This window comes from Myiozetetes cayanensis, unplaced genomic scaffold, assembly GCF_022539395.1.
Source record: "Myiozetetes cayanensis isolate MyiCay16 unplaced genomic scaffold, myiCay2020 scf18, whole genome shotgun sequence".
NCBI lineage: Eukaryota > Metazoa > Chordata > Aves > Passeriformes > Tyrannidae > Myiozetetes > Myiozetetes cayanensis.
The window spans coordinates 6,971,755-6,989,476 of NW_026087389.1; the positions used below are offsets into that span (position 1 = coordinate 6,971,755).

A 17,722-nucleotide genomic window follows, 5' to 3' on the forward strand; every position below is an offset into this window, starting at 1 on the left:
CTGTTAAAACACCTTGACTTTCTCCCTAAGTGGGAATCTACCAAGTGCCTGGGAAGAGGGGACCAATGACCCATTGCACCACTTCTGCTAATTCCACTCCTCAATTAGAGCCCCTTGTGGCACACACCCAAGGCACACTTTCCTTTGCATTCCTGCACCTGCAGGCTCTGGTTTCTTCACCAAATACCTGCCTTTCCAGTGTCACACAATTTCAACTTGAGTTTGACAAGCTTTAATAAATTCGTCACAGATCGTCTTAAAATGTACAATAATTGATCTTCAGGCTTCATAAATATTCACTAGGATCCAGATATGAAATGTAGAAAGCTGTTACATAATTCCTGTGAAGATATGTGAAAGAGGACAATACCAGAATGCCACCTGTATAATTGAGATTACCTAAGGCACAGAGCCTTTACTTAGGACGAAGTTATTTAAAAGGACCACACAGCACTGGGGTTTTTTTTATAAGATAAACTTTTGTCTCCCTTCTTGAGAGAAACAGTAGTAATGAAATGTCTTTCTAATGAGCAAAATATTTCCAGGACTTGCATTTTGCAAAGTACTTCTGTCAAAAATCCTGGAATTTTAGGTGCTTCTTTCAGTTACAAAGTAAAAGACAACAAATACAAACAATTCTGTAGCCCACAACTTGTGGTTACATTATTATCTGATAAGAGCCTGGTTTTTAAAGTACAGGATTAACAGTACATTTAATCAATCCTGGTAACACAGGCAGTAGACAGCAAAATTGATTATTGTTCAGATAATAAAATGTTGCATTTTTAAATTATTGGTATTGTCATTACAGTCACAACAAGTATTTTCACCCTCCCTTCTCGTTCTGTTGTTATTCTACGAAAATGTGCTGGCTCTGCAGAAAGACAAGGGTCCATGTCAGGAAAGCTTTTTACAAGGCTAAGAACCAACTCACTGCTTTTTTTTTTTTTTTTATCTCAATCACTGGGTTGAAAAATTTCAGGTTTATCTGCCAAGAGTGACTATTTTAATATCTGCAGAATTAGACAGCTAGTGTCTAAGAATTCTTACAGAACGAGATGACAAGCTCTTGGAAGACTGATGCTGGTTTTCAGAAAATGCTGCGGCTAAAGAAGGCTGCAAAGAAAATAAAACACTAACATAATTTAAAACAAAAAAAACCCCAGGGTGACACCGATAGGTTAGTTTGATATCAGTCTTGCACAAATTCATGGTATATAATCAACAGAAAAATAAAGGATGGTGGTAAAAAGCGATGCTAAACATAGGCTTACAGAAAATAGGTCTCGCTAAATAAATTTGGTATGGCTTTCTGACAAGAATATAGGTTGGACTGGATAAAAATACCTTGTAGTTTCTGACCTACTATACTTAGATCTCTGTAAGATTTAGTGCCACACAACAGTCTGATTTAGAAGTTATTCAACATGAAGAAAACCTGGAAATTAAAACCACCTCATAAATTATTAGGGAGGCTTAGGAAAAATATTTCAAATCCACCTCGTCAATAGTTAAAGCTATTTTCTTAGCTCTTAAAAATCATAGCTCATTATAGCCTGGAATACTATAAAAAGCTTCTTCCCCTTTAACTTTTTCTGCAGTTGGGAAAATAAAATATGTATACACATAGTTAAAGAAAAAGGGAGGAGGTATAAAGTCACTTTAAACTTTGACTCTCATAGATTGTTTTTCAGGAAACAAAACTTCAGCTTTAACAGATTTCCTCAATAAAAAAAACCCTGTATACTTAAAAACCATATTTTCAGAACAAAAAAAAAAAAGTTAAAGAAAAATCAGAGCCAGTTCTACACACGTGTAACATCTTGCAGTACTAAACTTACCTAGTTTATATTTCTTGCATTCACAGTCACCTGGAAACATTAGAGAGGATCATTTAACACTTTTGACAAGGACAGATGTGCAACAAATTATTATGTATAAGCTGCTTCAGGGTCTTACCATATGGCACACATAAAGGAATTCAAGGAAAGAGGGAAAACGGCATCCCATTAAGCTTGGTTGAAAGCACACACAGGTACTTATTCCAAAAGAGCTGGCACAGAGTCAGGTGCTATACCCTGTGCAAGACATTTTTTCCTATTGCATGAATCTCCACTACTGATGCTTTAAGGAAGGTCCAACGCTCCTCCAGTGTTTCTGCTGGTCAGTTGAAGGATTATATAAAAGACTGTAGCTGACAGAATCTGCACAGAATACTGGTGAAGGACAAATAAATAAGAGTAGGTCAACCCTGCTCCAGAGATCTACATCATACATCACACTGAATTAATGGCAAAAACATGACTGTATACAGCCCAGTGCAACACACCATACGCACGAAACAAGGGTTGTTTCGTACCTACAAGATAAGGAATTCTACTTGGAAATGGAGCAAATCAAAAGAAATACTCCAAAGACATTGTGAATTCTCAAATGCGTATAGAAACCCAGCAAGCTGGAACTGGCTTCCCAGGCAAAAACATCTCATGGATATTTAATATGGCAAAACACAGCAGGAAAGAGAACTATTGCATCAATACGTAGCCTTAGTGGGATTCTTGATGATGTATTTACCAAGTTCTACTTCCCATTCAAAATGAGAAAAGTTAATGAACATCGATGATGCCTGAAAGCCCTGTCTCAAAAAGAAAAATAATGGCTTTGTTCTCAAAATTGTTCTTATGAGTCTAAGACACAGAACAGAGAATTTCACAGAAGCTTGTAATTAGTAACACATATGAAGACAAGAATGGCACAAAAGTCATTAAATACTATTAACTAATCATATGTACTGCTGTATTCCAAATTAATTACACAAAGACTATCTATTTGTCACTGTGGAGAGTTTAATAAGACTATCTGACCAACAGTGGAATGATGAACAAAAAGTGAGAAAAGATTGTATTGGATTAAATGACAGAATATCACACAGAAGTTCTAAGATGACTAAATAAATAATTGTGGATTTTCACCTACAATAGCCTTCAGTTTTGACCAACTTCTCTCTGTAGTAAAAATAGAGAGGGCTCAGAAAATGGAAAGAGCTCAGAGAGGGGCAAGAAAAATATTAAGTTTTGATGAAACTGAATGCTTCAAGATGCTTAAGACTTCCAAAAGGAAAACAGTGGGTAAAGAGGAAAAGGCAGCAACTGTATAAAATTTGCACAGAGAAGTTCAGCAAGGTCTTCTTCTCAGCCTTTAACAAAATTCTAGGGCTGCATCATAGTGACCAAAGCGTTAAGAAAACCAGTTTTCAGTTCAACTATATTAAATGGCAACAAAATCGAAGTTCACAATAGTGAGCATTTTTAATGTCCTTACATAGCTCATGAATGCATGGCCAGTTCTTTGGCCCAAACCTTGCATGACTGGCTAGAGAGTTGGGTTTTCACATAAAAGTATATCACATAAATATACATAAAAATCTCAAGAACAGAAATCATTTATCCAAGTTTGCTATGTTGGAAACTCTCTATTCCTAATAGTTCAGGCAGAGTTTTAATGACCACTCCTAGTAATGCTTTCCCAATAGCACCTTTCAAAGAACCCGACCAGTTGCCTACTGAAGACAAAGGACTGACTTGAAACAATCTACAAATCCTTAAATAGCTGTTAAATGCCACTATCCAGAACAAAAAAGAGCCTCTTAATCACTCATAGCTCCAAAACCAGGCACTGCACAGATCACAGGACACATTAGCTCTGTTCTTTTCTCACCCCGATTTCCCCCACGACCCTAACATTGTCAATAAAAACCGCTGAGCAGAACGAGACCATGAGTTACTTAACTGTCCAAACCATAAACGAAGGGCGAATATGAAGGTGTCAAGCTCTGGAAACGTCTCACATGCAATGATCTATACAACACTATCATTACCAGGTTTAGCACTGCCCAAGCGTCCAAGTCTGTGGACAAAAGCCTTAAAATCAACACATGGTAACACCTCAGTATCTTTTTTCTCCAGATACGCCACTTTTTTCAGCGCCAGCTTAGTTTTGTCAGGGCGGGAAGAAACAACTATTATTCCTATCTGCTGGTGATAGCCAAACTCGTCAGGACACCTATAAGAATGATATATGATTTTATACGATTTTTAGCGCGCCCCACGCCCTGCTGCTTGTCCTCCCAGCACCGAGCGGGGATGAGCCCAAGGGTGGCCCGGTGAGGCCAGCCCGGCTCCCTCACACCTGTGCCATGGGCACATCTTCGCCAGCGAGCAGGCACCGCCCGAATTCCCTCTCCCTCCAGCCACGGGGACTGGACAGCCACCACAGCGGGTCCCACCACCCTCCTGCCCGCGGCACTGAGCGCCATGGTGGGGCCGTCCACCTGCCCCCGTGCCATCACCAGGGCGCTGAGCGCCGCCGTGGAACCGTCCCCCCCGCACCTCTGTGGCATCACCACCACCGGCGAGGCGTGAGGCGGCACCGCCGCACCCACGCGGGAGCCCCGTGCAGGGAGGACGGGACCACCGATGGCGATGGTGATGGCACCCCGGGGAAGACACCCCAAGCCAGGAGCGTGGTGGAAGGGCGGCCGGACCGCCCCCCGGCCCGGCGGCCTCGATGGCGCGGCACCATGTGCCGGGGGCATGGCGGGGCGGCCGGGCGGGGGCGGCGAGGGCCGGTGCGGGTGGCGGGGGCGGGGAGGTGGAGCCTGGCTGCGGGACCGCCGCTTCCCTCCCCCGTGGGGCGCTCACCTGGCGGGGCCGCCCCTCGCCAGGGGGCCGGTTCCACGCGGGGCGCGGGGCTCGTTCGCCCGCCCTCCCCGGGCCGCGCGTCCGCCGCCCGCCGGCTCAGGCCCCAGCAGCCGCCGCCTCCCCCTCCATGGCCGCCGCTCTCGCCGGCTGCATTGTGGGAAGCTGACCTCACTCGCTGCTGCCGCCGCCCCGCCGGCTCCGGCACTCTCCGCCATGGGGGCCGTGACCGACGGTGAGACCTCCCTCCCTCTCTCCCTCTCTCTCTCTCCATCCTCCCTCCTTCCTCCCGCCCCGCGGCCGCGACCCCCGCCCGGGCTCCCTCCCCCCCCACCCCCGAGGATCAGCCGCCCGCGGGCCCCGAGCCCGGCCCGGGCCGCTCACCCCGCACACACGGGCCTCCATCCCGGCCCCGCTCCCTGCATCCCGCAGCGCCCCGGGCTCAGCGGATCCGCCCGCTCTGGCCCCGGGAATCGTTCCCTGAAGGGCTGGCGGAGCCCCGCGCACGGCGCTGGGATGCGGCTGCCATGCCGCGAGAGGATCTAACAGGAGTTTTTTCCACAGATGAAGTTATCCGCAAGCGGCTGCTGATCGATGGCGACGGAGCTGGCGACGACAGGCGGATCAATTTGTTGGTGAAGAGTTTCATTAAGTGGTGTAATTCCGGATCTCAAGAGGAAGGGTATTTGTTTTCTGTTGTTTTGGTGTGTTTTTTAAAGTCTTGGAACTGCCTGGCTTGCGTTGCAGTGGAAAACAGGGCTCGATTCATTTTGAAAGGACCCGTGTTGAAATGTGTGCGTCTGGTTTTGCTATGGCTCTGCGGTGTTTCCAGGACAAAAGCCGAGCACTGTGCTGGGAGATGAGGGCTAGAGACGGGTCAGAAATCACTGAAGGCTGCGGGCTGTATCATGAAATCTGCCAGCACCGCTCGAATGCCCTCAGGATTCCCCTGCCGCGGCGTGATCCGTCCGGGAGTCCCGCTGTTATAACAGGATCATGACTCGAATATTTTAGTTGGCAGCCCTGCGTTTGTTCTGTAAGGGAAGAGTAATACTGCTGGCATTTCTGCTGCTGTGGTTCTCTTAATAAAAAAAAAAAAAAAAAAAAAAAAAAACCAAAAAACAAACAAACAAAAAACCCCCACCCAAACAAAAAAAACAAACCAAAAAACAAACAAGCCACAGTAATAAGGAACGAGTGACAATATGCTGTGGGGTCCCTATTAGTACTGGATATAAATTCCCAGAGTACACAATATTACGCTTGTGTGTACGGAGAAGCACTGCAGTATTAAAATACTAATTTTGGCAGTCACAGATCCAACCCTAACTGGTACATTTATAAGCCCTAGATCAAACTGCTTATTACCTTCATACTCACACCGATAAGGACATGATGGTGGAATTAATGGGTACAGTGTTTCTAGCTGCACTTTCAAGAAGTTATACATTGAAACTTTTCTTTGAAGTATTTTCATTGAAGTATTTTCTTTATTGAATAATTGTTATTTCACTGGTCCTTATGCTACATGAAGTTTTGTTTACTTGTTCTGTATTTTTATGCTCATAGGAGTAAATATCTTGTCTGTTTCAGTTATAGCCAGTACCAACGAATGCTGAGTACTTTGTCACAGTGTGAATTTTCAATGGGAAAAACTCTTCTGGTGTATGACATGAACCTGAGAGAAATGGAAAATTATGAAAAAATCTATAAGGATATTGGTAAATATGAAAAAAATTTACTGTTTCTGTCTGACCATTTCTCTTTTATGAATGAGCTCAAGCCAGTTCTGGTAAACAAAATATATATATCTGATGAGTGATTTGGAAGAGGTTTTTGGGTTGGGTTTTTTTTTTTTCTTACTAGATGACAGTCATACATGTGCTGTGAGCATCTTATCAGTATATAAAATACATATAAAACAAGAGCTTTTTGACCTATTATAACGTATGTAGTTTTGAAGCTGATGGAGTTAACAGGCCAGTGTGTCACAAACAGCTCTTTATCTTTTATAGTTTAGCAGAATGGCTTATTTACATGTATTTTTTCAGCTCAATATAACTCAGTATACTTTTTTTTTAAAAAGAAAACAGCATAGCTGCAGCCCATGAGAAGATTTCTGAATGCAAAAAACAAATCCTGCAAGCAAAAAGGATTCGAAAAAATCGCCAGGGTAAGGAGCAATGTCTGTATTTAGGCTGGTGGGTTTCATTATTTTGCTATCTGTTTAAATACATTGTATTGGAAAATAGATTTTAAATTTTTGAAAGTGGGAGGGCTATGGATACTATATTTAAGCTGGTGGGTTCCACACCCTCTGCTGCTAGGTGTTGGTGGATGAGGTAGTCAAGGTTGAACTAGGCGATCTCAGTGTCATGCCACATCAGGAAAACCTAAAAGAAAAGTTCAGAGAGATGTTTTCAGGACAAAAAAAAAAATCCCAGAAGCATCCTATCACAATACAGGTGATTTGAGAAAAAGTAAAGCACATTAATGATAGTGAGACAAGAGTTGAATAGAGTTACACCCTGCACTGAGGTGTGTTCCTTCAGCTGTTAAGGGAAGGTGTTGTCTTGGCGTACACCAAGACAGCAGTTCCAGGTACTCACCAGCAACTCTGTGTGTCCTTACTGAATACCTGTTACAAGAGGTGTAATTTTTTCCCTGCTCTTAAAAGTGTATGCTGATAATTTCAGTTGAAACTTGAAGCATTTGAAAAGATTAGCAATTGTGAAGAAGCAAGAATTTGTTCTGACAAATGAAATGCAAGAAGTTCAGAAGTATCACATGGAAGGTTTTAAATACAATGGTTAGGTCAATTTTGTTGATAATTTTAGACTCAACTGAAAATTAAAATAACCTTAACTAGTAGGAATGTAGAGTCCTTACATCTTCACAAACATAGGTCTGAAGTGGTTGCTTTTTGATATGTTCTGTCCAGTCTGCAGCACAGATTTTTTCCATGTGAATGAGGTAGTTGGCATATGTACAGTCTTACTATTAGGAAATGTCTGTGTTAGTTGCCTAAATATCCATAATATTGTTGTTAAGTTAAATGTAATAATTAAAAAAAAATCCTAAAAATTAAAAAAATCCATGCAGCATTTTATACTTTTTTCTAAAAATCTTAAATGTTCCTGTGTAACATCAGCACCATTTGCTGTACATGTACATTGGATTGCATCTAAACCCAATGCTTATGAATCGTACACAAAAGACCAAGTGTGCAGCAATGCAGAGGTTGTGTTTTCTGGCCTCATCCTTTTTGTATCACTAGTACTGGGTAAGTTTGAGTGAGTAGACAATGGTCTATAATTATATCTGTAGGTTATTTAAAATCTCCTTTGGTGTAATTTTCTACTTTGAAATATTACAGGATGGTATACATCATATACGTTTATATATATATATTTTTGCAGGTACTTTTTTGTAGATGTAAGGTGTTATATACAGATTTAAGAAATATTAAAACAGGTTTTCAAGAAGGAAAAAGAACCTGCCATTCTGTGATACCTGAGTTTTGATTCTTGAATCAGTATTTTCATAATTATTTCGATTAACTATTAAAATGTCTTTCAGAATATGATGCATTGGCCAAAGTCATACAGCACCACCCAGACAGACATGAAACATTGAAGTAAGTATAAAACTATATTAAATTACAATAACCCAGTAAGTTAGAACAGCAGATTTGACATTACCTTGGTTTCAGCTTGACCTTTCCTCTCTTTTATATAATTTCTTTTGACAGAGGAAGAACTTGTGTTTTGGTGCCCTTATCAGGTTTCTTTAGTTAATGTCCATCTCTCCCCGTCACAAACATTGCTAATAGTTTTGTAGCTGAGACCTTTCCATTGTTACGGTGAATAAGTGAACTTGGATGTAAATGAACATCTGATGTCAGTTTATCAGGCATGAGCTTCTCAGAAAAGAGGGATAGTGGAAAGTGCTGGAACATGCACCAGCAAAGAATTCAGTGGCCAGTCAAAATGCATAACACACAAGCAAGTAAGGTGGAATGAGAGAAAGCAGGAGAAAGCTCCTAGGGTTTTTTGTTTTAATGTTTTCCTTGTAGTAGTTGTTCCTGCATGCCCGGTTACAAATTGCTGTGCTGTACCTCAGCACAGCCTGCCCTGGCATGCAGGTTGGACCTACCTGTTGTCCGACTCGTCTTGCACGTAACTTACAGTGCTGCATGTCACATGCTGGGTTTGGTTCACTATCTGTGCTTTTGGGGCAGTTGTAGGGAGATAATCTTTCCAACTTTATCAAGCCACAGAAACATTCCAGGACCTACGGCATCTATGAGATTGCTCTTCTTCAGTTCATTAAAGGTGTAGCATGGGGTTATTGTTCCCATTTAAGTGCAGCTTGTGCCTGTCCTATTGCCCACTTTCAGTGAAACTGCCAAGGGAGGCTGTCTTCACTTTCTGTGGCCTTTCATAGCAAAAGGAAGAGTTTTGATTATACTATTACCCTAATAATAGCATTTTCATAGCTATAAGACATTGATGATATTTCGCATGTTTCTTTCCTGTATATTGTTTTTCCGTGCTTTGATTTCATTACCACAACTTCAATTATTACATGCAATCCTCATGAGGCTTGACTACTTCTTACTTCATTAGTCATCATGTGACTAATTTATCAAATGAGGCTTTAATTAAGAAGTATCAAAAGTGAAGTTTTTCCAATAAGTCAATTAAGAATGGAAACAAATAAATGAGGACTAAATGAGAGAAGTTGTGGATGCCCCGTCCCTAGAAGTGTTCACAGCCAGGTCGGATGGGGCTCTGAGCAACCTGGTTTAGTGAAAAGTGTCCCTGCCCACAGCAGGGGTGTTGGAACGAGATGATCTTTAAAGTCCCTTCCAAAAGACACCATTCTACAATTCTACGATAAATGATACTTTTTGATCTTGGAAGATGCCAGGTTGTTTAATTTTGCTTAACACATGCAAGCATAAGCTTCTTAAGCTAAGCTTGAAATGGTGGTAGGTTACAGCTAGTAAGAATGCAGGACATAGGGAAGTGTACAGAAAATCATACAGTGAACCAAAGGCCACCCTTATATCAGAATAGAGGAAGCCTCACTATCAATGTCACATTTTTCATGGAACTCTCAATCACTAAAAACACTTGAGGAAACTTGTGAGGAGAAGCATCATGGTTTATGTCAAGAGCTACATTTATAGCTTTTGCAGGTTATATGGCACAATAGGGCAAAGTTCAGAAAAATCTTTATGCTTTTAAGTGACTGTTTCTTGGAATAACTAGTCATACAGCACAAAAAAAGCTGTTAGCAGCTGAGTCACAAGTAATGCACAGGAGCCACTTCAGGAAGTGACAGGAGCTAACTACTAAATGACAGTGCCCACAGTGTAATTAGATGCAGCATTAGAAGGGCTGTTCAGAAGGTCAAGAAATTACACTGAGTCTTATAAAAGGAGATACAAAAACGAGAAGGCTAGGCAAAAATTCTCTGGAGCAGAAAATAAAAGGAGTAAAATTCCAGATGTAGCTTGGATGTTACTAGAAAAAAAATTGCATGTCCTCTCACAGTCTGCTCACGCCTGCCTGACAGCACAGTGTAAACAGAGAGATTTGGCCACATGGAAATCTTGCAGAAGCTAGAAACCAAATACTGACAAAGTCATGGTATGAGACTATGGTTCTATGAATCCACTTCTTTAACTTCCATTGTATGGTCAAGTAAATAATACGTTATAGCAGGACAAGGTTGTTACGGTCCAAATGCCCAGTGTACAACTGTATTCCAGCTTGGAGGCCTGTTTTTTTGTAAGAAACCTGAAATTACAGGTTTAGAACATAATTTAACGTTTACATGAAGTGGCCTTACCTCTACATTGTTTCACTTGTTATGTTTTGTTTATATATGCTGTTTATTTAATTGTTCTCTTTCCTCTACTTAGTTCAAATCTGTTTTGCAAGAATTTTACAGAACTTTTTAAAAACACTATGGCAATTTCCTTACAGGCAGCTGGAAGCTTTGGGAAAAGAATTGCAAAATCTTTCTCACATTAAAGAAAATGTTGAAGATAAGGTAAGTCTTTCACAGAAATTGTTATATAGTAATTCATTAGGAACACAATGGAGAATCTGCTATTGGTTGTTAGGCTCTCTGTTTCCTACAATTCATATTTTATCATTCCAGTTGGAGCTGAGAAGAAAGCAGTTCCATGTTCTCCTGAGCACTATCCATGAACTTCAGCAAACCCTGGAGAGTAAGTGTTGTTCTTAGGTAACAGATATAACTGGGTTGGGTTTCAGTGGATCAAAAGGATTCACAGCTTCCAGCAGTGGGATAGCTCTGTGCAATTGAGGTTGGTGACCTCTTGCATCGGCAGCATTTTTTTCCCCAGTAGTAGTCCAGAGCCTGAGACTGCTCAGAATTCTTTTTCTTCTACAAGCTACCCACTGTGTCATTTCCTGACTAGCTTCAGGTTAATCTGTAGGCAGCAGAATTCTTTAAAATGTGGGGATGGAGAATAGCAATTTCAGGTGAGTTAGTTTGTTTGGTTTTTTTTTTAAACAGAGAAAGTATTTCTTACAGAAAATTATTCTTGTGCTTATTTCCAAACATATTTGTATAATTCCTATTTTGATAGTTTTGAAAATATCACTGCCATTGTGGTATCATTTCAGGCTTTACTAAAAAGAAATTGAAATACAGGAAAGGTAAATGGCTGACCTACTCAGACAGTGAATTTGTGATAGAGTAGGGACTAAAGCTGTCATACACTAGAGCTAAATTCAGGAATTAGTCATTTCTGTCATACAAATAAATAATATTTTCAAATCACCACTAGCTTTTCATGCTCTAATATGGAAATACTGTTTTAAATGTTATTTGCTGGATATTTGCCGTGTCTTTCGAAGACACAACAATTGGTACAGCCTTTGAGCATGACCTGATTAAATGCGTAGATGGCTGTAAGAGCAGACTTTCATTCTCTAAGGCCATTTAGATCTTCTTAAGCAGAATGAACTGTTAATCCTAGGTGAACTTTAGCAGAAGGTTATTGTTATTTTTTTTGTTTGTTTGAACATAGCACTTAATATAATGAGATACTCAGCTACACATTCAAGGCAATCAAAATAAAATATTTAGGTGGGACGCAGCTCTGCAATACAGTCTATAAATATGACCAAGCATGTTTGACTTACAATAATATTGAATTTTAGATGATGAAAAACTTTCAGAAGCTGAAGAATCCCAAGAAACTCAAATGGAAGCAGAGGCCAAGCAGTAGATGTAATATGAAGACTGACAATACTACTGAAGAAAGTCCAAGTATCTTCATGTTATGTTGAAACCAACAGTAAAGGAGGTGGAGTTGAAAATAGTTTTCTAGTGCTTCTGTGAATTTTTGTACAAAAATACTTGTTTTGCTTATGCTTCAGGGGAAAACAGTTGCAGATCTGTGCAGACAGGCACTTTGTGTTAATCCACAAACTTTGTAATTTGGGAAATTTTGGTTTACAAAGGATGAAGCTTCTACACAGTGCTTGTGAACTAAGGTGTTTGCAAAACATTGTCAATAAAAGGTGTTTTCACAGATTTTCCTATTTTTAGTAGGCATTGAGCTTAATAATAAGGACTGCTTTTCTTACTTGACATCAGACTGAGGGCAGTGCATCTTTGCATGAGTCCCAGCTTCTGTATCAGTCTAGATGGGACCTAAATCTGAACTAAGCAGGGTCTTAGTTTTTCAAAGTAGCTGTCATTTTAGAACTTACTAGTTTCATATGAAACAAATTACTTCTCTAGAATCAATGCTTGTTAAGGGTTATAAAACAACAAAAATCGTCCTGTACTAGCTTTAATTTTTTCGTCAAAGTGATGCAAAGATCTGCAGTGATCCAAGCCTTGCTCTGCTTTGTTTGTTTGTACCACATCAGAAGTCACGTTTTGAAATGGCACTTTTAAAACTGTGATTTAAAAGCTTTGTTCTTGAAGAACCAGAAATCTAATCCTGATACCATTTATAATCTGCTTCTGGATTTTACTTGTCAATTGACTATTATGAAATACATCATAATTTCTGAAACAGATGGTGGAACCCTTCCTGCCTCACAAAGAAAACCTGAAGCAGCAGAGCAGTAACCACGATGTTAAAGAATCAGAGGTACTTGTATTAGTAATAGGGATGGTGGAACCTATCAACCTGGATCATCCTGCAGTCTGTTGGGAGGTAGGAAATACAGGTTTCAGCCTTCCCAATAAGAGAAGAGAATGGAGTATGCTCTGTGCTTTTCTAAGGCAGAGAGGAAGGAAGAAGGGGCAGTAGGTGATGTCACTACCTGTTAGCCTTGTTCTAAAAACACCTGTTACACTGAGCCTTCCAGTGGTTTGGATGAAGGAAAACGTTTTGGATCTCGCTCAGACAGAGCCATAAGCATACATGGTTCAAGTAAAATAATGATGTTACACAGAATAGAGCTGCCTTTTCACTAGGTGACAGCTGAGGGGGATTTCCAGGATTGAGACTTGAGACTTTTATAGTCCAAATGCCATGTAATTCCCACTCTCAGTGGCTGTGGATCTGTGTGCATTGGGCTGAACAGACATATCTGAGCTTGTTTTGCTCACATTCCAAGTTTGCTAACGGCAAGCCAGCTGAACAAGAAGTCACACAACTTCAGTAGCACAGTGCAGCCCTGAACTAATAAGCTGTCAAAAGTCTTCTAGTTCACAGCTGGTCAACTCAGAACACAGGGAAGCTCAGGTTTGCCTGATAGAGCCTGTGCAGACATGCAGTGCTTCTCATGCACTACAGATTTGGCAGGTTGGGGTGGTGGTTAAGCAAACAAAAAAGATTTAATATGAAAAATACACCGTCAAAAAGCATTTAGGGTACTGTGTTTTTCCCCTCCTAACAACAGTGAATAGTAAATATTTTGTAAAGCAGCAGTACTAAATTCTAAATTATTGCCAAGTCAGGGAGGAGTCACTGTCATGAACATATGAATGATGAAGATCATGAATGGTCCAAGACACTTTTAAAGCATATTAACCTTTTTTTGTGTTTGAAATACCCTTCATAAGCTACCTGGACTAAATTTTGGTGTAGAAGTGAATGATGTTTAACACCTAAAAACGGTTTCCATAGCAGTGTTGTCATGAAAATCTCAACTTTTTCCATTAATTGTTTTACACATTTCTTTGGAAATTACTTGCATCACAAAAGTATCTCATCTCAGAACTTGCACTGCTCTGTATCAAACTGACCATAAACGTGACAACATCAAAGTCTGTCCCTCTGGTAAGGAATACATAAGCAAAACCAAAAGTTGCACACAAGAGAAGCAATACAAATGCATAGCAGAGGAATATATTCTAGTCTGAATTACAGTGATGCAATCTTGAAAAGAAATTACTGCCCTAGACATTCAAGTTGCCCTAGTGCAATGTGGCAGCAAGAGGGTGATGTCACCAGGCCACCTTGGAGAGCAATCAAAGAAAAAAGTAACATCAGTTCATTGCAAATGCAGGCTCAGTGGGACATCCAAAATATTTGCTCCTAATATTTTCATTATTTATGTATCTAACCTCTTAGATTTGTACCAAAAAAAAAGAAACAAAGCCAAATGCAATTCTGGTTATCAGCAATATTTAACCTGCTTTGTTACTAAACCTCAGGTTACAGCTTCAAATCTGCCCTGCATATGTTGGAAATGTTTATCTGCATTTCCTTTAATCATCTGTTCCAGAAGTTTTCTGTGATGCTGCTCACCTGCATTGACTCTCTAAATATGCGTGTATAAAAATCTAGGTACATGAACTCAGAATGTCCATAATGACACTATTTAAACAAGAAATCATTCCTGGTTTTATGATTTGCCTTGTCCCTATCTGAGCTGAAGGATTATTATATGACTAAATGCTCCATCTCTTGCCACGTGGGTGCAAAAATACAAGGAGAAAGAGAGTTGCTGAAATGATAAACTGACATTTGCAATGCCAGGACTTATTTTTCTGTCCTGTCTAAATGAGAGCAGCAGAAGGAGAATGGAACATTGGACAGAATTAGTAAGTTGGGTGTAATTTTTAAAGATAGATTTAGCAAGCTCCATGAAAGGAGGGAAGAAGGAGAAGAAAGAAGGTCACAGTGACACATTGCCAAGTGATGGAATATCTCTGAAACCATGTTAATTTGAAGAAAGCTGCTGTCAGGACAGAAAATTGCAAAAAATATATCCCAAAGATTTATGAGCTACAAATTATGAGTTATTCTAGATACTGGTCATGTAAGTTTTCCAGCCTGGCCTGATTCACCTGCCTGCTGGCAGCAGGAAAGAATCCAGCAGGAGTTGCCTGGCAGGCTGTGTTAGGCTGCTCAGTGACTGCTGAAGGCATTTGGGGAATGGGACATCCCAAAGGGACTCAGCATCCTCATGCCAAGGAGCTTCCCAGGTATTCAAGAGTGATCCTAAAGCTAGAGGTGCAGCATGTGGTCTGTTCAAGACAGCAGGGTCCAGAAGGGAAGGATGAGGGGCCTTAGACCCCTGTGCCAGGTGAAATGATGGGGGTCTTGTTTCATGGAAGAAGGAACTAAAGGCCTGTCCTGGCCAGAGGCAGAGCACTGTGTTGGGCAGCTGCTGGTGTTGCTGTCTGAATGGCAGGAGCTGATGTTAACTGAGGGACCCACGAGGGAGGAACTTGGGAACAAACTCATTTTTCTACATTTGTTACGTCTGTATTTGAGTAGTTTTTTTTTTGGGGGGGGGGCACACGTTTGGATGGCACAAACTACAGCAGCTCCTGGGAGCTGCCAGACACCACCCATGGGATGGTCTAAGCGGGCTTCGTAACTGCCCTAAAACCGTTCCCCACCGTCATGGATCCGCACCGGAGCGCGGCAGGGCAGGGTGAGCTGGGGAGTACTTGTGTAACACCCCACAGGCACAAAACGAATTCCAAATGCCCTAAGGGTGCGAAGCCGCCCGGAGAACTCCCCGGTCCCGCTGTTCATCTCGGGTCCCGCCTCCGGCCCGCGGATCCCGCTCCCGACGGAGCCGCCAGGGGGCGGCAGAGGCCGGGCTGGCCGGGGATCCCGGATCCCACCGAGCGCATTCCCAGCGCTCCCCGGCCTCGCCAGCCCTTTCCACGGCTTTGCTTTTCCTTTCAGTTCCCGTTTCCCGTGCGCGGACAGTCCCACCGGCGTAAGACTTGTTTCAGGATCATTCAGTACTGGGATGCTCAGAATTTGCAGCATCACATGGAGAAAGTTGGCGAAAGTTTGCTAAAAGCGTTACACCGTGATAGGAATCCCTAAAATAGTCAACGGCCCAGACACGTGCTTTTAAATGGCTCTCACATTAAGGGAAAAATAAAAGGAAAACTAACAACCTTTGTTATGCTTTGTCAGTTTGCTTGCAAGGAAAAAGTCACCACCCAGAGAATTTAAAATTATGGTTTATCTCCAAGAAGAGGAAGATTGGGCTCTTCTCAACTCAAAGCAAAAAGTGCATGCTGGAAATAACAGTGTGTGCTGCATGTAACAAATAAGCCCCACTAGCAGCCCATTTGGAATAAAAAACAACATATAATTTATGATCTGGCAGGGCAAGTTGACCGTAGCCACCTTCCCAACGACTCTTCAATAAAGCATTACTACACTCAAATCTCCTTATATGAACCTAAGTGAAATTCACCTTTACATTGAACTTGCTGCACCAAAATCCCCATGCATTAGCTCCTATTCCAAACTATGTATTTTCCCTAAAGCATTGTATTGTCACTAAAAAGGTCTCAAACCACACTAAGCTTCAAAGCTGAAACCAAAAGCCCCTGGTTGATTACTAAGCATAAGAGACAAGTTTAGACCCAACACATGGAAACAACCACCACTGTCCAGTGAAGCTTCTCCCAGTTGCATTCAGGAAACACTTACAACCTAGTGGAAATTCACAGGTGGAGATGTTCTAACTTATTTAACAGGAAACATGAAAAAAAAAAAAGTCTTGGTTTCTTTCTTAGTGCCTGTTAACGTCAGTATTTTCTGAGTCATTCTGCATGAATTTGCAGAAGGCGTTCGGATCAATTCTGTTTTGCTCTGTTATTCTGACTGCTGGAAATGGGAAGGGCCATGGAGCACTGGGTCCACCCCCTGCCATCCATGTCATTAGTGGCCCCAGTACCCAGCAAAGCACAAAGCTACAAGTGGGAGCATCTCCTGTAGTGGGAGCATCCACTACCTGCCTACACACCCATGAGTGCCCCAGTGCCAGGAGACAGGTTATGCTGGAGCTTTTCCCTGGGGTGGTTGCTACGTGCAGGTTATTTTTCAAAGTATGTAGAGCTGTGTGACATCTCTGCCCTTCTGACATACCAGCGTGTCACGTTATTGAGCTAACTTGAAAAGTGATTTAAGGAAAACTGATGGTCCTGATGACAGAAACCTTCCCTGGGAGACCTGTGCCTCTGCCAAATAAAATGTGAGCATCAAAACTGTTTGCTGGTATGTAACAGCAGCAGGATTCACTGAAGGGATTCTTGCACCTCAGGACTCAGCCTGTCAGGGACACACACATTCATTGAGTTTCTTTTATGGAAAAACAGGTTCTTCCCAGCACTTCTTGGCACATTGATGAAGAGAACAAAATCCCCAGGACCGACCTTTCCCTGCCCCACAAAACCCAACAAAGCAAAGGAAAGCTTTCTTCCTGTACAGTTGTGTGGGCTCCTGCAATGCCCCTGGGTCATTTTGCTTGTGCACACAGGGCAGAGGGTGGCAGTGAGGGGGCACAGGAGCTGGGCTGGCCACATGGGCAGAGCTCTCCAGGACCTGCCTGGGCGTAAAGGCAGTGCTGAAGAGCTGGGGGAGCAGAGTGGCACATTTGGGGTGTGTTTGGGTTTGACTTTTCAGTACTACTCATTCAGGAGAATGGCGTAAGAGACAGCAAATCCCTCTTTGAATAGACAGATTATATTTAGCTTGTGAGAGGTTCTCTCCCTTTCTCTCCTTTACTGCCTAACCCTTCAAACCTGCCAGCTGCTGC

At 41.8% G+C, this 17,722-nt stretch overlaps 2 protein-coding genes across 2 annotated transcripts in view; one reads left to right on the top strand and one right to left on the bottom strand.

The window, feature by feature from the left end:
* ATXN7 (ataxin 7) overlaps positions 1–4,841 on the bottom strand; it is an 83,556-nt gene extending 78,715 nt beyond the window's left edge. The window contains exon 1 of the mRNA XM_050312633.1: positions 4,701–4,841. The gene's annotated coding sequence lies outside the window, so the exon portion shown is untranslated. The remainder of the gene's footprint in view (positions 1–4,700) is intronic.
* THOC7 (THO complex subunit 7) lies at positions 4,672–12,278 on the top strand. Its single transcript, XM_050312637.1, has 8 exons — positions 4,672–4,932; positions 5,262–5,379; positions 6,291–6,418; positions 6,784–6,870; positions 8,277–8,334; positions 10,694–10,760; positions 10,872–10,941; positions 11,903–12,278. The coding sequence occupies exons 1-8, from the start codon at positions 4,914–4,916 to the stop codon at positions 11,968–11,970; spliced, it is 615 nt and encodes a 204-aa protein (XP_050168594.1). The 5' UTR covers positions 4,672–4,913; the 3' UTR covers positions 11,971–12,278.
* Positions 12,279–17,722: the final 5,444 nt, after the last annotated feature.

Coding starts and splice junctions, on each gene's coding strand:
- THOC7 (XM_050312637.1), top strand. Junction 6,419..6,783: donor AAAAATCTATAAGGATATTG/GTAAATATGAAA, acceptor TTTTTTAAAAAG/AAAACAGCATAGCTGCAGCC. Junction 10,761..10,871: donor AAGAAAATGTTGAAGATAAG/GTAAGTCTTTCA, acceptor TTATCATTCCAG/TTGGAGCTGAGAAGAAAGCA.